The following is a 20071-nucleotide window of genomic DNA, read 5'->3' on the forward strand; positions in this document are numbered from 1 at the left end:
CCAGAGGATCGTCGCGGCTTTGGCACGTCAGTAACATGAGCACAGTCATGTGCGACTGGAAGCGTTTGCCTGACTGCGGGGTGTCCCCTCAGGCTTGACAGAAGGGGGTAGGAAAGATTTGGTACCTTCTGTGCCAGCTTCAAGACATCCCCCGGTGTCTTTTGTCGCTTAGTTTGTCGCACGTGTCAGGGCGGAGGGGGGAGGAAGAGGAGGAGGGGCGGCGGCCGGCGCTGCCGCAGGCGGAGCGCGGTGCTCTGCTTCCTCCTAACGACCGCTGGAAGCTCTGCTCGCCCCGGGCCGAAAGAGCCGCAGATGCAGGAGCAGCTGCGGGAGCTGCTACAGCAGCGTTTCCCAAAACTCTTCATGCAAACTGAAAGGCCTGGGAGCAGCCTGAGAAGGGTGGCGGGAACCTCAGCCCCTCCGGGGCTTGCCGTCCTCTGCTCGGCGGGGTGAGCTAAGAACAGCTGTAGAGCAGATAAAAGTGCCCATGGCACACCAAATCCTGGCTGCTTTTTTCCCCCCAAGCACTTAGTGGCACAAATTCAAGGCCAGACGTAAGTGGAGAATTTGGCTGGAACACACCTGTCCCTCAATGTGTGCTGCAGAGCAGCAGGATTGATGTGCACAGGGAAGATATGCATGTGAGCATATGCACACATGTACCCGTGTTCACACGCCCACACATGCCTGCATAAACATTTAATGTGTGCAAGCACACACACGGAGCAGTCTTGTCTCTGGAGGCAGAATGGTTTCTAGGCAGCACACACAAACCTCTCTTAGATGCGCAGGTTCTGGTTATGACTGGCACATCAGTATTTTGCCATCAAGATCAGATACTGGCATACAGATCAGCCTACCCTATCCTCCCACTGAGGGCTCAGAAATGAGATGCACCAGGTGAGCATATCAAACAATGGGAGGTGAGGAAGGAGATAGATGCAAGATCTGTCCTCCTCTCAGCCAGCTGTGTGGATCCAAACTCACCCCGTGCTTGGAGGTGGGTTGTGTTTTCTGGCTAGACTAGGATAATACACTAAGAGATTTCATAAGGGCAAATTCTCCCATATCAAACAAGCAAATTCTCCACAGCGAAGGTGTGAAGTTGTGACTTGCAAAGGACAGCCAGTCCACCTGCCAGGGCAGTGGTGCCTGGTGTTATAGGTGGAGGAGATGGTGCCAGGGGCCCTGAGGTCTCTGGGATCCTGCAAACTTCTCTATGCCCAGGCAGCAACCACTGGCCTTCAGGAAGGTGTGAAAGAAGAACTGAATTGGGAAAAGACAGCACATTTGCTGAGATGTAGCAGCTGAGGATAGGAGAAACAGCCTCCAGCACTGACCAGAGGAAGCTATAGGACCCAAAGACACGATGCACACAGAGGTCAGAGATGATCCAAAGATCATCTTTGGCCGTGTGAACTCACTGGCAGCCAGCCTGATAACCACCTAGTCATTTATAAGGAGGGTTTTTACAGGGAAAAAGTAGATATTATTTGTTTGTCGTCAGGACAGGAATAGCCAAAAGTATGAGGAGGCTCTGCTGGTGAGAAGGAGAGGGATGCCTGACCCCCCATGCTGGAATCCCCTAAGACCTGGCCCGCTGGGTCCAGCGAGCATGAGCCTCCACACTGGGTCTCCCCAGGGCAATACATAGGGCTGCCTGTGGGACGTGGAGTGGGGCAGCAGCTGTGCCTGCACTCCTGGGTCATGGGGCTGCCCATTTAAGATCACTGGGCACGGTTCATGATTCATGCCTTGGGTCAACCTGGAAGGGTCCCGTCACATCTGGTGACATCCCCCATCCTCTCGCCACTCAACCCCCACAAGACACTGTGTTCCTTTGGCTGTGTAGCCAAGGCGAGTCCCAGCAAGATGTTGTTTTTGAGGTGGCTCTTTGATGCAAGTGATATGAGGGGACCCCTTAGTGTTCATGTCAATCCACTGCTTGAAGTTAATCCCAGCAGGGGCCAGCACAATGTGTTTGCAGAAACTTGGGACTCTTGGTGATTTGACATGGGCAAATTTGCTCATTTGTCAGCATGTTTTGGTAAGTCTTCTGTCTGTTTCTGATGTTTCCAGGACAAGTGTGAGAGAGACTCTGGTCAACAGGTTAAATTTTGAGGAGGCATGTTAAACTTATGCTTGTGAAGTCAGTGGGCATTTCTTGTGTGCACATGCACAAGTACTTGTTCTCACTATTGCCCTTATCTCCAGACCCCTCTGATATTCCATCATTTTTCACTGTAAGTCCACCCCAGTGTTGCTGTCTCTTCCATGCAGAATGGGGGAATGTGGGGTCAGTATCTCCCACTCTAAATGGGCACACCATGCCCTGTCAGGGCTTGATCCTGCAAGATGCTGAGCACTTTTCCTTGAGGGCCAGAGAATCAAAGGCTTTAGGGCACCTCTCTCCTCAGTGGGAACCAGCTGCCTCAGTCCTCGAAGGACTGTGGGGCCAAAGCAAAGGCTGTTGGCTCTGGCAGAGTTGGAGAGCTCTTTGCAGCTTCAGGCCTCGAGGGCTGTTGTTGCAGTTTGGTTTGTTTGCTTGTTGGATGGACACAGCTGGCTCGCTGATGGAGATAATTGTTATGTTGATGGAGATGACTTGTCTGGTTGCTATTTAAGGGCAGGAAGGTAATCCTGACAGATACTTAAGGAAATGATTGCCTAGCTAAACAGAAGAAGGAATGTTTCTGAAAGGTAACTTTGGGGGGCAAAGTTGGCTAATATTCATTATTCTTTTTTGTAGAAAAACAGTAGAAATATTTTATTTTTCCAAATACAGATGGGATTCATCAGAAGATGATTAAATCAACAGACCCATTTATTATTCATGCTTAAGAAATCAGATGTTATGTGTTAGACTAATGATGAAAATCTGTAATTAAATAAGCCAGTGAAAACTATGGAACCTGGCTTTCACTTCCTAATTTAAAGGAGGTGGTGGAAAAGAAGAAAAGTTTTACTGTGGAAGAATTGCATGCCTTACACCTGTCCAGCAGTCAATTATGCTGCTGCCACAGCTGCATATATGTCTTAAGATACTTTAATTATATCTAAATACAAAGTGATATACAGTCATTGCTTTCACTTGTGCGTCTTTCTTTCCTGATGAAATAGTAGATGTGGGTGAAATTTTCTGTATCATTTCATAGCCATTTCAGCATCCAGTTATTTGGTTTTGTAAAAGCAGCGGTGGCCTGAGGTTGCAGGAGAAGCAACGAACTGCAACAATGATTTTGTCATTCCAGAAAGGCTCCAGATCTGTGGCAAGGGGTGATTAGTTGTCTTTCATGGAGCTTCAGACCCCAAAATGGAGGTCTGTACCCTTTTCTACATCAAGAGACCCATTGGGGTTTTTTAACATTCAAAAGCATCTTTGCATCGTGTTGGACCAAGAGAAATTGCTAATGTATGCAGTGGTACAGGGTGGAAAATGGCTAAGAGAGGCAAGACTCATCCATTAGGATCAAACTTGAGCAAATTTCTCCTTATCAATATTGTCAGAATGTGAATGTCAAGCTTCTGGTACTTTTTTGTGGTCTGATTTAGGTGGACTGAGAGATTAAATAACAGCCAGGCCTACTGCAGGCAAAGGCTTTCTGAGAGAAGGAGCTAAGGCAGAAGGGAGTCCTGAGGGCAGAGGTTGGAAATGTCATCCCTCAGAGGTGGTAATAGTCGGGATGGACGGTACATGTGGTGATGTGTCATCTGGTGCTGACACAGAGATGAGCAATGGATGATCTCACACAGCTTTTCTATCTGGTTTAAGGCAAAACTGTGAAAGTGAGGCGGAAGGCCTAGAAGTTAATCCAGGCTAGGCTGGATTAATCACAGCTGCACACCTGAAATACTTTTGGCATTGTAGCAGTTCTTGTCCAACACCTGACACAGGTGCATCTCCACACTCCACCTTAATGTGCCTTTTCCTCTCTCTTTGTGGTGGGCAAGGGGTTTGACTTTCTTGGCTCTTCCAGTTCCTGACTGCTGTTGAGGCCAACAGAGACCCTCGATAACCAACTGTGGAGAAAGATCTGGGCACGGAGGCCACCAGCTTCTGGTGGGAGTAGCGTTTCCCGGAGTCAGTTCCAGTAGGACATTTGTTAAAACTTCTGCTCAACATGAAAAAAATCAGATTCAAAACCCTGTCCAAAAGGCAAAAGTTGCCTTCATCCGTAAGCAGGCCAGAGAGCTTAGCATAACCTGTAGTGACCACATTTTTGGTAGGACATCCTTTTCTCAGGATCCTCTCCTTTAATACAGGATTTTCCTCTTAATTTTGTACTGTTCCTAAGGTAAGGAGCTACAATATCCACACTGACTTCCCAGCTCTTGATAGTCACCAGCAGCACTCTTTTGGTTATGGGTCAGCTTCTAAGGCCTGACTCTACTATGATTAGTAATACTTGGGTTCAGAAACCAAAATTGCATTGGCATCTTGGCAGCACCTGCTTTTAATTCCAGGTTTCTTGATGTCTCATGTATATTGATACCAGTCTTCACATGAGTTTTAAAGGCGAGCCCCACATAGTCCAAGAGGGCAAATTACCTACTCCTTCTCCCTAGTTACACTTCCTCCATTGCTGTCACTGAGCTACCTGCATCCAAAAAAGTCCCTCTTCCTGCTTTTTTTTCATACAATAATGATAGTTGATGGACACTGTTAGGGTTCTCTTCCAACCCATCACACCTCCTTCATTTCTACAGCACAGTAAGATTTTTTCCAAGTCATCTCTGGTGGCCAGATGATCAAAACAACCAACCTTTTGTTTTCATTCAGAAAATGTTAAAGCATGTGTGTTCTCATCTTTTTGCCACAAATAAGCCCTGTGGAGAAACTGCTGGTAAACAATTCAATGATGCCTTTTAGGAACTAATCCAGATTTTCCTCACCTTTATTGTTAGTTAGGCAGAGACTGTCATGCAGTCTTCTCTGAGTTTTCCTTCTTTGCTCTTTTCTACTCTTAGTTTCTTGGCAGTTTGGTATGGGTTTTGCCTCCTTTATTGCAACCAAGGAAATCTGCCACTAGGGTGGATTTATTGGAAAAGATGCAAGACTAAGAAAGGCTGAATTATTTCATGCTTTCCAGGAAGGAAAAATATATCTTGGTCACTCTAATATTGAAAGATGATTTATTTAAATTTCTGTGGGTCATAATTCAGCTCTCAGCTTCTTCTGCAGTTTCGGCATATGGAATGGGGAACATCTGCAGTCTCCAGATGATGTGAAGGAAATATGTTTTATCTTCCTATCATCAGTGCATCAGCAACAGGAGCTTCTTGATATAAATCTAGTCCTGAAAAACTTCCTTCCCCTCCACTTGCCAGTTCAGTTCTCTGGAAGATAGCTGCTTGTATCAGCCTGACATTTCCTGAACAAAGTTAGCTAGCAACAGAGTGCCTGCAATTTTGCAAGATGGTGCACATCAGCATCATTTAATTGAAATGGATGGAGGTTTGTTCATCATCTTACTGGAGGGCAAAACTCTGGAAAGTTTCCCAATTCTTTTATTGGTTAGATATTTTGGGTTGTCTCTTGGACAGAAATCATTGTCATGAGAACCTAGAGTCTCTGGCTGTGTGCTGCCTGTTGACTCAGACCCTCACCTGGTCTTGGTGTGTCTTGTATGTGCATTGCAAACTCCCACACCTGCATGGAGAACTGATTGTAAACAGATTTGGGAACTCCTTGGAAAGAGACAAAGACAACACCTCCTGTTCAGCCCCAGTCTTTGCTTTTACATCTCAAGGCAGCAGCAGTCTAGCCCATCAGCTGGTGCCCAAGCTTGGCTCTTCCAGCACAACATGGGTGCGTGCACCTAGCAATGGGTAGGGAAGGAGCTTCCATCATGAAGCTCCCCATATCCAAACCTGCTTTTCTCCTTGCTCTACAGAGTTGCTCTCAGAGAGTTTTATTTTGTGGCTGCAGCAAGGAAGGGCAGCTAAGGAAAGCACCATTTGGCACCTAGCAACACAGATCCTTCCTTAAGCTTCCAGTTCCCATAGCTGTACCTTTCCCACCTCCATGGCATTTGCTGGCACTGCGGAGAAGTCATGCTGATCCAGAGATCCGCTCCTACAGATAGGTCCTGCACTTCCAGAGCAGACCAAAACATGAGCTGGTTCTCTTGAGAGCTCCTTTCCCACATGCCGAGCTGCATTTCTCCCCCATCCAGCTCTGTATGAGGACTCCGAGGTCATCAGGATGATGATCTCCCTTTCCCATGAATCCTGTGTGAACCTGGGGGCAGCCCAAGCACCTGATATTCACGCTCTGCAGGTGAGCCCTGGCTGATACAGCAGAATCTGCATCCACAGGTTTCTGCTGAGGAGACATTACTCACCTGAGAAAGAGCTGGTCTTCCAGGCTAGTTCAGCAAAGCCCATACAATAACTTAAAAAAAAAAGGCCACAGCCATCAGTGCTTGCTCTCTGAGGCTCTTCAGGGATCCTCCTGGCTCTTGGCTTAATAAAATGGAGATAAGTCCTAGCCTTCCAAGCCAGCTCTCTGGATGCTTTTCCATCTCTTCTCTGAGCTTGGTCTTGCTGATCCATATCCTTCCCTTAAAAGGTGTCTCAGTGGAACAAGGGAGTGAACAAGTCTCATCAACTTCCACCATGTTGTCACAGGGATATAAGATACTGGAATACCCTGGAGCCCCTCTTCCAAAAGTTTGTGTGGCTTTTGAGCGGTGGAGTGATTGGATTCTGATCATCTGTCTTTGGTAGGTGACTGGGTGTGGTGGGGCAGAGTGGGTGTTTCTGAGAGCACTTCACAGTGCTTTGATTGCTGAAGACTTTCTTCCACACTCTGCAAATCACAAAAGTGTTTTGTTGCCTTTGGCAGCTGTTGAAGTTCCTAATTCCCAGGGAAGGAAATATGGTGTGCGTTTTCTTACTACTGCTCCTGTGTCTGCAAAACAGCTTGGCCCATGGGAACTACATCACAGGCTGCAAGGGGACCAAGACTGAAGAGGTGGTGGGAGTTACCTTTTCTTAACTTCAGATGTTTGGAGGCCTAAGTGTGATCATTGGAGTCACAGGAGAAGAGACTGGAGTTTCCAGAGATATGTCGTTCCACCCTAAAATCAACACCCAAGCCAAATGATGGGGCTGGTCACATTTTGGAGGGTGCAGCATCTCTGCAATGACTTACACATGGAGTTTGACCATGCAGAGCACCTCAGTGTTAGCATTCAGGTGTTATGTGACATAGATTTGTTTTAAGTGTCTGTTGCACGTTTCTGAGACTTGTGGGAGGTGGGGTGGCAGTCCCAGCAGGGCTGCTGTTTTTGTGTTCTTGGTGTGTGGTGTCTCCTCTGAGCCTCTCATCACCTGCAAGTATTACCAGTATGCTCCCTTGCCAGTCCTTACCAGACAGACTGCACCGGCCTGATGCCGAGACCCCACCAAAGCACAAAAGTTCGTTCAAAGTCCAAGGCATATTGCAGCTGGCTTTCCAGCAGACAACACCCTGGGCTAGTGGAAGGACTGGCTGGAGCCTCCATCCTCAGCCCTGGCTGCTCCACCTCCAGTTGGTGCCAGATGGCCTCGGGCTGGGCAGCTGCCTGAGCTCACTGCCTGACCTCACCAGGGCGGTGGCCTCAGCAGTGACCCCAGCCCAGGCACAGTGCCTAGGCTCCTCCACTGACCACCCCAGCAGGGCTGGGGGCCGGTCACCACCGGGCCAGGGGCTGTGCCTGCAACAGGAATGTAAACGAGCTGTTCTTCGTTAGGCGGGTGAAAGCTCCTGGGCTTTTGCCTGGGCTGAGTCTGGTGGCCTCTCGGGAGCTCAGGAATGCTTTTGCTCAGTTGTACTCTCCAGCTGCCAAAGGGTGCAAGATGAGATGACACTCCTAGCTTTGCATCCCTTCCCTGCCTGCATTATCCCTTCCCTGCCTGCATCTTGAGAATGCAAACACAGTGGCTGTCTCTGTGTGCTGACCAGGAAGGAGGAATTTTTATTGTCACATCATGGCCACAGGTGCAAGTCCAGGTCAGGGAAGAATTTGCCTGCCCATTCCGGTGTAGGTCAAGCATGTCCCCTCCTCTGGAGTGGCAACAAATGGGAAGGGCAGCTGGGGAAAATACCCAAGGTTTTTACCAGCCAGGTACCTAAGAAAATAATTCCTGTATAAACCGCATATGCAATGAGCACCTCTGCACAGAGATGGCTGAGTCTGGGGACAGAGGACGGACTGGGTAAATTCTCAAGGTCTCCACCAGTGACATTTGTGTTGTTCCTGTGCTAGAGTTTTAGTTGAGATCCCCATTAAGTCTTTCTCCAACACCTTCCTGCTTAAGTGGTGTATTATGTTAGTGCCTATGCTGTAAATAATAATGATCATGATAATAATCAAGAGGGCTGTTTAGCAGGGTTGTGCTGTGGTTGTGTATGTACTTCTTAGGTGCATGTGGCTTTTGGGGGTGGTGTTGAACAGGACAGCAAGTCCTCTAGCAGCGGGCTGTGGCTGTAACGAGCACGGATCATTAGGAGCAGCAGTCAATAGATCCTTTCTGCCAGAAACCAATGAAAATGTGTTATAAAAACTCAAGCCTCCCAGCCATTTGGAAGAAGCTTCGTGCTCCACTCTGTAATGTCAGCAGGCAGGGATGCAGTGTTCCCACACACTCCACTCTCCAGTGTGGATGCACCCATTACCTTACTGGGAGTTCACATGGGTCCAAAACGTCTGAAGCCCAGGAGCACCAGGCTGGGTTTTGATGCGGAGCAGGACGATGTGTAGTCTGCTCTGAGTGGTATTTGTTGAGGACAGCAGGCAGCCAGACAGGAGCAATTTGTGGCTTCCCAGAAACAGTGCCTGGCATTTTGCTACTCCCCTTCCCTTCTGCAGGGAATGGTTGGCAATGGTTCCTGTTAGGGAGCTTCCTCTGGCTAGCCTGGAGTGGGGAGAAGACACTATGCCCTCAGCCCAGGGCAGAGGACAGCTCACACTCTGCTGTGGGTATTTTCTGCCTCCCAGGGCTCATGGATTAAGACATCAACAGCACAGTCCTTTTGGCCTGGCCTGGGTCAAGAGCCTTTCAAGATGCTTGCCCCTCTTCCCCTGGGCAACAGTGGATCACACCAGACGTGAAGCCATGGGGTGGCTCTGAGTTGAGTCCAGTCTCCTGCCTTGGCTGTAGGGTCAACATCCCTTTGAGGTTGCTGCAGCCCACGTGCCACCTCCAAGCTAGCTGGGCATCCTCGGCTTGGCCAGCAGTGTAATTCTTTTGTGTCATTTTTCTGTGCCAGTAAGCTTGGGGCCTCTACTGAGAGGTGATCTCCTCCTGAGTTGTGGGGAGAAGGACTGGAGCTGGGCAAGCCACCCACCTCCTGTTTCCCACTGTCCCTCATCTGGGGACACCATGAGTAGGGACTTCCTGCCCTATGCCCACAGGGATGCAGCGTGCTTTGTCTGTGCCTTGTGCCCCCAGAGAGGCAGCTCTGCCTCTGCAGAGGGTCACCAGGCTGGCAGGCGGATGGGAGTAGGCAGGAAGGGGCTGTGCGGCAGGCCAGAACCTGACAGTGAAGGAGGAGGAACGCCAGCCTCCTTGCTGAGTCTTAAACACAAGTAGGACTCATTTGAGGATGTTGCTTCTGCCAGCACGTCCTCAGGCACAGAGGCACAGCGATGCCAATGCTGCCTGCCATGAGCCAGCCTGGGGGCAGACAAAGGTTAATGAATGAGCTGGTGGGTGAGGATGGGCATGTGCGTGCAGGAGCTCTAGAGATGCTGGCATGTGTGTCTGGTCCTGGTGGCAGTGGGCAGCTGCAGGTTGATGTGGGTGGGCCAGCCAGGAAGAGAAGGGAGGGGCTGCATGGGTGCTGCATGCCCCAGCTCTGCCTTTTCCTCTCCTCTTGGCACTGGGAAGGTCCCTTACCAGCTGCCCAGAGCTTGTCAGGAGTTTCTGTCAGAGACCTCTGCCCTTCAGTTTGTCAAAATTGGCTTGTTAGAAGAAGGGGTTGTGTCAGCTTTGTTGTTGGAGGAAATTAGGCTATAAAAAATATTAGAGGGTGGAGGAAAGGGATCCCTTCAAGGCATCCATGGAGTTGTCACTGGGATATAAAGACCCAAACTAGACACCACTGCTGAGTCACAGATGAAGGAATCCCATCACTTCCATCCCTTGTTGTATGACTTCCCAAGTGAATGTTCCCACTTGAGGGGGAGCACATACATGCCAGGGACAGTGAAGGGGTCAGTTCCAGGTGGTTTTTCAGCCCTGCAGAAAGCACTGGACTCGGGCTGGGATCTCAGCAGCTTTTAGTGCACATCAGTTGCAAGAGCACAGGGATCCTGTGGCTCCCATCTCTCCTTGCTGAAAGGGCCCCACATTAGTCCTCAGCTCACTCTGGCTTGCTGGCAGCTTTAAGGAGAGGAGGGATAAGGTGCTTGCAAGAGGGTAAAGCTGCTGACCTTGTGAGCAGTCTGAGCTGCTGCAAACACCCATTGCATGGCGAGTCCTGGGGACTGGACACCCTGTACTGTTTTTCTGACTGAATCCTCACTGCCTTGTACCCTTTATTTGTTATTTGTTTTTATTTGTTAGGATTGCCCTAAGAAGCTGTGCCTCACTTATTTGTTATTGCAGAGGTAATGAGCTATGCTCCTCTTGTGCTGCTGGGGGGTTGCCAGAACCAATGTGAAACCTCCCTCCCCTTATTACTGTAGGGCAGCCCAGGGAGATACTTTGGCAGCGCCTTCTCCAGCCCTGGATGTGGGTGCCAGAGGGAATTCCTGGGACAGAACACAGCGTGTTTCATTGCCATAAGTAGGGCTTAGTCACTGCAGATGCCTCTGTTCTTCTTTTGGACCTTGAGTTGCCACAATATCTTTTGAGGTAAAGGATGTGCTTTGGCTGCACCTTGTATTGTTTCATTCTCTGGGGAGTAGTTCCCAGTTTACTCAATCTCTTCTCTATCCCCTGTCTGTCATCCTCTTAGAGTAGAGGAGCCCTGATCTGTGCAGGCAGTTGAGTCCTGCAGCAAGGAATAAAACCCCAAGCATATGAGCATCATGAGGCAAAATGGCAAAATGATCCCATCCTGGGGAGCCACGTGAGTCCTGCAGATGGTGCAGGGAATTGTTTTTGTTGCTCTGAGCAGTTGTTAGGGTGTCGAGTTGGGGATGCAGATCCAATGCTGCTCTTGTGGAAACAGAAAAAACAAAGGGCCACTGTAATAAATAAGTGGCCAGCAGAAACTTTCCATTTTTTGCTGGGACAGTGCAAGGTCACCTTGGCAAGGAGGAGTAGGAGACTGGGACCTGTGACTGGCCTGGTCACCCAGTGACCAGCCCGTCTGCTTGGTCACCTCCAAACCCTGCAGATGAGGTGTGTGTGACAGTCTGGCACTGCCATCTGCCACTGAGCATCTCGTCTGTCCCCCCCGCTGGGCATCCTCAGACATCCCTGTGCAGCAGTAGCATCCTTGTCACCTTTCTCCCTCTGGTGCTGCATCTGGGTTCCAGGAAGCAGTCGGTCTGCAGGAAGAATGCTGTTTGCCTTGTTGGGGGCATATCTCTGCTTTTATTTTAATCCTGAGTCTTTTTCCCTCCTGTAGGAGGGGATGAGCTGGGTTTCACTGGCATAGAAACTGCAAGAAATTCAGCAACAGATTCCAGCTACTATGATGCTTTTCCTTCTGCTGCAGTGAGTTTCCTCATGGTCACTTGCTGGTCTCAGCACAGACTTGTCATCAGCACTGGACTTCTGGGGATCCAGGGGTCAGGAGACCGGGAACTTCAGGAGCTTTAAACTGTATGCAAATTTAATCAAGAAATAACCCTTTTTCACTCTGGTGGTTGTACTAAATGTCACAAGTCATCTAAGTTTAGACTGTCACCAGCTTGCTCCTATATATAACTGCACAGAGCTCCTGACTGCATCCTGCCAGCAGAGGTTATGCTGGGGGGTCTACAGGAAGATGAGTGCCACGGACAGAGCCTAAACATGGTCCCCCTTTGCTGTCAGTACCATCAGTGGCAGTCAGGCAGCATTGCTTGGCAGTGTTACCCTTAGCTTTGCTGGCTGCTTGGTGTGTGCCAGCAGATGGGAGCTGGTTTGGTCCCATGAGTGGGGCTGCAAGCTGAGGACCCTGGAGGTCCCAGCGCTTGTCAGCTGCATCTTTGGTATCACTGCTGAAGTGCCTGCCCAGCCACATGCTGGCTGTGCTGAGTGATTGACCTTGGCTTTGGAGTTGTCTCATCTTCAAGCATTCCTGGCTTTTGCTCTTGCCTTCTCAAGGCAGGGTGAAGTACGAATTCATTACTTAATCCTCTCAGCATGGATAAACAGGGGCTTCTCTGCCTCATTTATGCGTCATCTGACCCTTCCTGGAGGTAGGATCACCCTCACACTGGTCTTTTTCCACAAAAACAATGATGGCCCTTGTATGTAGAAATGCATCCTAGACCTCCAACTCCTCCATGCACTCTAGACACCTTCCTGTCCCGAGCTCTGAAGTCACACAAAAACCTTGTGAAGTCCCACACAGTGGGATAAAGCCAGGGCTGTAGGCAGCAGCTGGGAAGGGGATTTCTTTGGTTATTTGTTTTCATCCTGCCTGGTGCAAAGGTCTCCTCGGGGGTTGGGCAATAGGCTCTCTGTGCAAAAGCAAGCCCTACTCATGTCATGGAGACCTGACAGTTTGGTACCCCTTCCCTTGCAGAACGGGAGTCCCGGGAGCATGAGGAGCCGACTACGTCGGAGATGACGGAGGAGACCTACCCGCCCAAGGCCTACCGGCCCAAGCACGGGCGCCTCTCTGAGCTCAAGGCTGAAGCCCTGAAGAAGGACCGCCGGAAGAAGCTGACCCTGGCCAAGTTCGTGGGCATGGCCGAGAACACAGCTCACCCTCGTGTCGTCATCCCCGAGCTCCGGCAGGAGTTTGAGCTGGTGGGTGCCTTCACCTTCCCTCCATGGGACTCCCATGGGAAGGTGACTGTGGGAGGGCATTTACCCCAGGGAAATGGGTACTAGTGGGGGGGACCTGGGGGCTTTTGCAGCTGGGAGGTTCTGTGAGGTGCTTTCCTTCTCACATTTGATCTCCCTGTGTGCAGGGCCCGTGCCGCAGGCATATGGAGGCGTCCCTGCAGGAGCTGAAGGGTAGCCAGCGTATGGTGCCCCGCGCTGTCCACCTCCCCAACTGCGACCGCAAGGGCTTCTACAAGAGGAAGCAGGTAAGATGTTCCCCATCCAGGAAGGCTTTTCTCTGCTGCTGCCCTCCGTGGGAAGGATGGAGGTTTTTCCTCTGCTGGGTTGGTTGGGATGTTGCTGAAAGCATCTCCAGACACATTTGGTGGTGGGTGGCCTTGCTGATGGCTCCAAGTGCCATCTGGCCTGAAGCAAGCATCCTGAAGGAGCTGGTGAGGGAGGGAGAAAATTCAAGAGAACCCTGGGCTGGGGTAGCAGCAGGGATGGGGATGTACTAAAAGCAGACAGCAGGAGCCAGATCCTACCCAGGGGATTGCATCACTGGTGTGAAAGAGGCGAGGCCTGATCCCAAGGGAGGAAGCCACAGTGTTTGGGGGCCAACTCCTAATCTCTGCCCTTGGGTGTCTCCCCAGTGCAAGCCCTCCCGAGGTCGGAAGCGTGGGTTGTGTTGGTGTGTGGACAAGTACGGCATGAAGCTGCCAGGGACTGACTTCCTGAGCGGAGACCTGCAGTGCCACGCATTCGACAGCAGCAATGTGGAGTGAAGCCGCATCCCCTCCCTCCGCCCCATCACTATCTACCCAGACTCCCTTCCACCCTCCCCTCTGCACCTCCCTGCGCCCCGGGACTCCAATTCCTTTCATCTCATGTAAGACGAAAAAAGAAAGGAAAAGAAAAAAGAGAAAGGAAGGAAAATGAAAAAAAACCAGAAAGGGAAAGAAAGAAAGAAGGTAAGTAAGGAAAGGAAAAGTAAAAAGAGAGAAAGAAAGAAAAAAGAGAAAAGAAAAAAGAAAATTAAAAAAGAGAAGAAAAGAGAAAAGAAGAGAAAAGGAAAAAGAGAAGAGAAAAGGAAAAAAAGAGAAGAGAGAAAAATAAACTCTGAAGAAACTGAGGACTCGGAATCTACAACAGCCTTTTGACAACAAGGACTCAGCAAGGAAAGGATAGAGCCAGAGACAAACCAGCCATGGCCACTCTGCCAACCTGCACCTCTCCCCAACGCTGCCTGCACCCCTCTGCCACAAGCAGAGGTCACCCTGATGTAGGAAGCTCTCCAAGTTGGTGATTTTCCAAGTATGGGTTTTGGGCAGGTTGTTTTTTTTTTTTTTGGTGTTAGCTAGTTGATTTCTGAAGGGTCTTGAGAGAAAATCTTGTGGCCACCAGCGTTCCCCTTGCAGTCCTCCAGTGTCCTCCCCATATTGCTGGGACTCACTTGAGTTGATTGGATTTCCATCTCAAATGACTGCCCCTATTCCAGGCAGATTTCAGCAAGGGAGGAGGCATGACACTGTTGGCTTTGTGTCTGGAGATGAGCTGGGGAGGGAAACACAGATCCTGCAATGGCACAAATACCCCCAGAAAATATCTGTGGACTTCCAAAAAAAATCATCCCAAAAGGAAATACAGTCCTCCCTGTCCAGTTCATCTTGAATGGAAGGTCAGAAATCTTCGTGGACAAGCAGGACTCTGACCTTTGTCCATCCAGGTGTGAAAGTGTATGCATATGTGTGTGCATTGATGTGGCTTTCCCTCCTTGCAACACTTCACTTTGAAATCCGGAGGTTTCAATGTAATATGCAATTGGGGGATATGCTGCCCCTCCCAAAAACAAATAATAACCTGCTGGGTTAAGCACAGAAGCAGAGTTATGGAGGAGCATCGGTGCCTGTGGAATCAGGGCCTCATCAACACTGAGGGGGTGCATCCCTGTTCAGACTGAAGTATCCCTACATGGGGCAGGGGAATCAGGGCCAAAACTCTTCACCACCCTTTGCTACCACAAAGACGACCAACTATGGAGATTTTTTTTTTTTTCACAGCCAAAAATGTGGTTTGCTCCAGGGGAAAAAAAAAACCCAAACCTCCACTTTGTTTCATCGTGGTTTTTTGTTAAGGCTGGTTTATAGCTTTCCCCATGGGTAGGAAAATGCCAGTCTCCATCCTTTTGCATTGAGGATACTGCTTATGTTGCCACGGCTGATTCCCACCCTGCAGGAAGATCCTGTGATGGGCCCTTGCCTTTAACCTGGGACCCGGCTCCTTGTTGAGTGACAGCAGCCACCGCACCATGGAGACCCACTGCCTTGGGCATGCTGGGACAGCCCTGGGCTGACTTCCTGACTCATTTGTTGTTCTTAATGTTTGCATTTGATTTTGGGACTCTTGCCTCTTGCTTATCCATGACAAGGGTCTCCACGATGTTGGTGCTGGGAGGAGATCCTGCAGCAAAGGGAAGGAAAGAAAGGAAAGGGAGCTGTGGAGTCTGGGTGCTGCTGTGGGGAAACACACCCACTGGGAACCACATCCTACTGCCACGGCTGGAGCTGGCAGCCAGCACTGGCCAAAGGACACAGCTGATCTCAGGGGGAAAGTTCCTGCACTCTCAAATCCCCTTGAGCTTCCTGGACCTGGGCAGAGAAAAATGGAGGTCCACAGCACCATTGGGACCCCACGAGTGGGGATAGGACAAGAGGGATTCAGCACTAAGGGGTTCTGGTGAAGATTTCTTGCCATCACATGTTGGGAGCCCTCATAGCCTCCCATGAGATGACATCAGTCCCCTAAGCACCCCGTGGGGGCCCCCCACAAGGACGTTACCCTGATGGAGGGCAGGACTGGCCACCTGCCAAGTGACAGTGGGGGCGAGTTTTGCTGATGGATTTCGACGGAGACGCAGCAGAACGCCTTTCAGCCTGGGGACAAAGCACCTTCCTGTGCTGAAAAGAAGGAAGCATGCCACCAAATGTAGATCTGCCCCCAACAAGCCTGTTGGAGTGGGGTAACCCCCATGTTGCTGGAGGGGAGCACAGTGGGGGCTGAGAGAGGGACCCCTCCAGGCTCTGCAGGGCTGATGGAGCAGGGTTGGTTTAACGAGAGTGGTGGGTTAATGCTGGGGTGCAAGTGGGGTGCAGAATGGGGTGAAGATGGCAGGAGGAGGAGGAGGAGCTTGTGTTAACCCCAAGGGCCACTGGTCACCATTGTTGACACTGTCCGCTTGCTGATCCCTGTGCAAAACCACCTGACTGTTTTAGGCCAGTACCACCTTTCCCAGGACCCTTCCTTCCTTCTCTCTTCCTCTTTCTTGCTTTTTTTTTGTTTGTTTGTTTGTTTTGTTGTTTAATTTCCCGAAACTTGAAAGCCTTTGGCTGCAGAGAAAGAAGACATGCCCCCGGGGTGGGATGGGAGCAGGCAGAGGGCAGCAGATCCCCATGGACCTTGCCTTTTGGGGAGGATGCTTTTGCAGGGTCTGGGTTAGCTCACAGGGCCCCATGGTGGTGTCACAATGAGGCCACCATGGACACTGGTAAGGGGACACAGGGTGACTGTCTGTCCTCTCCCTAAAAAGCAAGTCTCCATGGCCCTGGGAGCCCAGAGTACCAAAATTCATCCCACACAGCCTCCCTCACCCTGCACATCCCATGCTGGGATGGCATTGCCTGTTCTGTCCCCACGAACCTGGGGGGAAGATGATGGGCATTTGGGTTGCGCCACCCTCACCTCCCCAGACCTCCTCGGCTCTCAGGATGGGGCACCAGGTGACCTCCCCCAGCTGCCCACTCCCTTAAGGATCCCCAGCAGGACGAGGCTGTTTACAGGCTGCACTAATATTTAGGACTGGGGTTGGAGCCTGGGTCAGGCTGGGAATGAGAGTGACTTCAGGAGGGGTTGGTCACCCTCTGGGGTGGTAGTGATGAGGTGCTCCCATTCTCAGCACCCAGCAGCACCCCTTTGCATTTAGGGTGAGAGAACCAAAAGGGGCAGATTTGGAAGCTGGGGAGGGTTCACCAGAAGGTGCTGGTAATTTGTGCATCCGGGGGTCGTGAGGCTCAGGGGTCTCTGGCTATGGTATTTGCGCCGAGCCCATGTCAGTATCTAGGATGTGAGCTGGGAAGGAGAGGACAAGGATGGCTCAGGACAGCCCTTCCACCACATCTGCCCCGGGAGCTGTGCTCAGTGGCTGGGCTACCCCTTGTCTGTACTGCAGTGGGCTTCGAAAACCACTAGTACAAGGAGCATTTTGCACTATTTCTCCGCTCTCTCCCCTCTTCCCCTTTTCTCCACCTTCTCCGTGAAAATTCTTCTTTGCTGTTGGTTTAGTTTCCTTTTTTTTTTTGTTTTGTTGTTGTTGTTGATGATTTTTTTTCCCCCAAATGGAGCATTGTATATTTAAAGAACCGTCAGTTCACCTCGCTTCCAGACTGCTGTCCTGGCCCTGGCTAGGAGCCCTGCCTGCTGTGGCCCCCTCCCCAGCCCCACCAGCCCCCGCCACTGCCACCGGGACAGACGTCACCGCGCACGTTACCCACCGTTCTAACACAGTTGTTAAAACACACCAGATTCCGAGTTTCCTGCCTGGTTTTTATCTTTAAGCAATACTCACTACACATTTTACGGTAGCTTTTTATAGCTTTACATACATACGGTAGCTCTGTTGTTTCGTTTTGGTTTTGTTGTTTTGTTTTTTTTTTTTTTCCAGTAAACAAGAAATACTCATAATCTTACTGGTGGGAAAAAAAAAAGCAGTTTGTGAAAAACTGACAATGGAAGAAGAGCTTAATGCTCTGTTTAGCATTTTGTACTTAAAAAAAAAATCTCACATTTTATTAAAAAGTGAAGATTGCTGTATACTATTTATTCAACTTATAATTTATGTTACTCTTTGATCTTTGTCTTTTCTCATGACAAAGCATTTATTTAATAAAGTTATGCATTCAGTTAGTTTGTGCCTGACCCTCGTGGAGCATCTGTGTGCTGGGGCCTGCCAGTGAGCTGCTCCAGCCCCAAGCATCCCACGACCACCTGTGTTGGGTCCCTTGGGGGGCTCAGCCAGCTCCACATGGGTGCTCACGGAGGTACAGGGCATGGAGCAAAATGGTGGCAATGCTTTAGGGAAGCTTTTGATACTAGAGCCATCTGCTAGGCTAGTGGTAAAAGTTGCAAGTTTAACTTTACAGCTTCTTGAAAGCAGAGCTACAATTTTTTTTTTTTTCTTAGAATTTTCTTTGCATGGATGTGGCCGTGGGGCACAGCACACACGTTCAACTGGCTTACCAGGGTAAAGTACCTGGCAACCAGTGATGTTAAGCCCCTAAATGCTGTCGCAGACTGAGCTCCACAGTTTGGGATCGGACGTGCTATTTGAGCCTAAACCTCTTGGGGCCGCTGGAAGATTTGCCCCGCTGTCCCAGTGTGCAGGAACATCGCTGGAGCTGCTCAGCCCAGCCAGGCCGTGGTCCTCAAAACACTCTGTGGTGGCTCACCCCCTGCCCTCCCTGGTGCTGGATCTGACCCTGTCCCACCGCCCAGGCACCATCACCCTTCATTCTCCCACTCATCCCCTGATCTCCGTCCTCCTGTGCCCCTCTTCTCCTCCATTCACCTGCCAGCATCACCCCGTGCACCCTGAGCAGGGCAGGAGGCGAAATCATCCCCTTTGCCCCTGCACTGAGGACCGTGGGTTGCCAGGGCTGTGCTAACACGCAGCCCGCACCCATCCTGCAGCACATGGGGCTGGCACAGCCACCGTGTCCCCTCACGGACACCCCGCACGGCTGAGCCCGACCCCTCGGACAGCACAGGCGGCAGGAGCCGCGCGGCGCCCAGCCGCCACTAGGCGGCGCCACGGCCCTCCCGCGTTACCCTCAGGGCCCGGCCCGGCGGCGCTGCCGCTTCCAGAGGCCCTGAAATTGGGCTTTCCATCCAAAAAGTTAGTGCTGTGCCCCCCGCCTTCAGCTACGGGCTAATTAATCAGCTACGGCCTAATTAATCACATCCCTAAGGACAGCTGGAGCTGTATACACGTGTGTAAATAGCTACAGGTGCACACAGATACAGTCATGCATTCTTACACTAATGATGTGCTTTATAATTCAATATCATTGTTTATATTATACTGTTGCATAGGTTTTTATACTAAAATACTACGGAAGAAATTCTTCACTGTGAGGATGATGAGGCATTGGAACAGGTTGCCCAGAGAAGTTGTAGATAACCCTTAACGTGGGAGTGTTCAAGGCCAGGTTGGATGGGGCTTGGAGCAGCCTGGTCTAGTGGAAGGTGTCACAGCTTCTGTTTGTTCCCCTCCAGCCCTTGAACGGGAAGGTGGCCCCAGGCACTGCTGGGCTCTGGGCTTGGGCATCTCTGTCACCTCCAGTCCTCTCTGGGCAGCACCTGGCTTGGAGCATCCTTGTGCCCCACCCTGCTACTCGGCCTCCCCCGAGCCACCTTCAGCTCCCCCCAGAGGCACAAAACAGGGTATTAATTTTGCTCCTTTTCCCATGTTCTTCAGCTTATATCACACCCCCCCATCGTGTCTGTCCTCTTTCCCCTCCCCTGCAGCCCCATGCGCTCACTGGCCCCTGTCCCCATACAGTTTCCTGGTGCTCCTCACCACCGGCCAGCCCCTCAACATATGTCAGTCCCAAACTCCTGGCAGGGGGTACAAGAAAGTAGAAGGGGAAGAAGCCCAGTGGTTTTGCCTCCCTTTGGGGAGTCCAAAGGAAACGACAGCTACCTGGATGCTGGATGTTGGGGCCAATACAGGGCCTCTCCTTCAATGCTGCAATTTTAATTGAATGGAATGTGGGTTTAATTTTTTATTATTATTTGCCCTCCTATGATGTCCAAATACCAAGCTCTGCTGTCATGCTCCCTTTGGCAGCACTTCACACCCTGGGAAAAGGTGCAGGACCTCTCTCCACAGGCCCGTAAGTGGAGCAGCTCAGCCAAACTCTGGCTGTGCACAAGCCTGTACGTCCCTGCACCTTCCCAACACATTCACAAGGACCCATGTGTATAGCAGGAATATAGCCAGGCAAAGGATGAGTGACACCAGTTCCTCCCTGCTCACACAACCGGGGCCAGTAACAATGAAAAGATAACTCCCATTACTGCCTCTCGGCCATGGACAAAG

At 50.6% G+C, this 20071-nt stretch overlaps 1 protein-coding gene across 1 annotated transcript in view; it reads left to right on the top strand.

Annotated features, from left to right (window-relative positions):
- The window catches only part of IGFBP5 (insulin like growth factor binding protein 5), a 151324-nt gene extending 137447 nt beyond the window's left edge, over window positions 1-13877 (top strand). The window contains exons 3-5 of the mRNA XM_008644830.2: window positions 12674-12900; window positions 13065-13184; window positions 13572-13877. Coding sequence (XP_008643052.2) covers window positions 12674-12900; window positions 13065-13184; window positions 13572-13703 — 479 coding nt within the window. The 3' untranslated portion in view covers window positions 13704-13877. The remainder of the gene's footprint in view (window positions 1-12673; window positions 12901-13064; window positions 13185-13571) is intronic.
- Window positions 13878-20071: the final 6194 nt, after the last annotated feature.

The sequence above is a fragment of the Corvus brachyrhynchos genome, unplaced genomic scaffold (assembly GCF_000691975.1).
Source record: "Corvus brachyrhynchos isolate BGI_N302 unplaced genomic scaffold, ASM69197v1 scaffold452, whole genome shotgun sequence".
Classification (NCBI taxonomy): Eukaryota; Metazoa; Chordata; class Aves; order Passeriformes; family Corvidae; genus Corvus; species Corvus brachyrhynchos.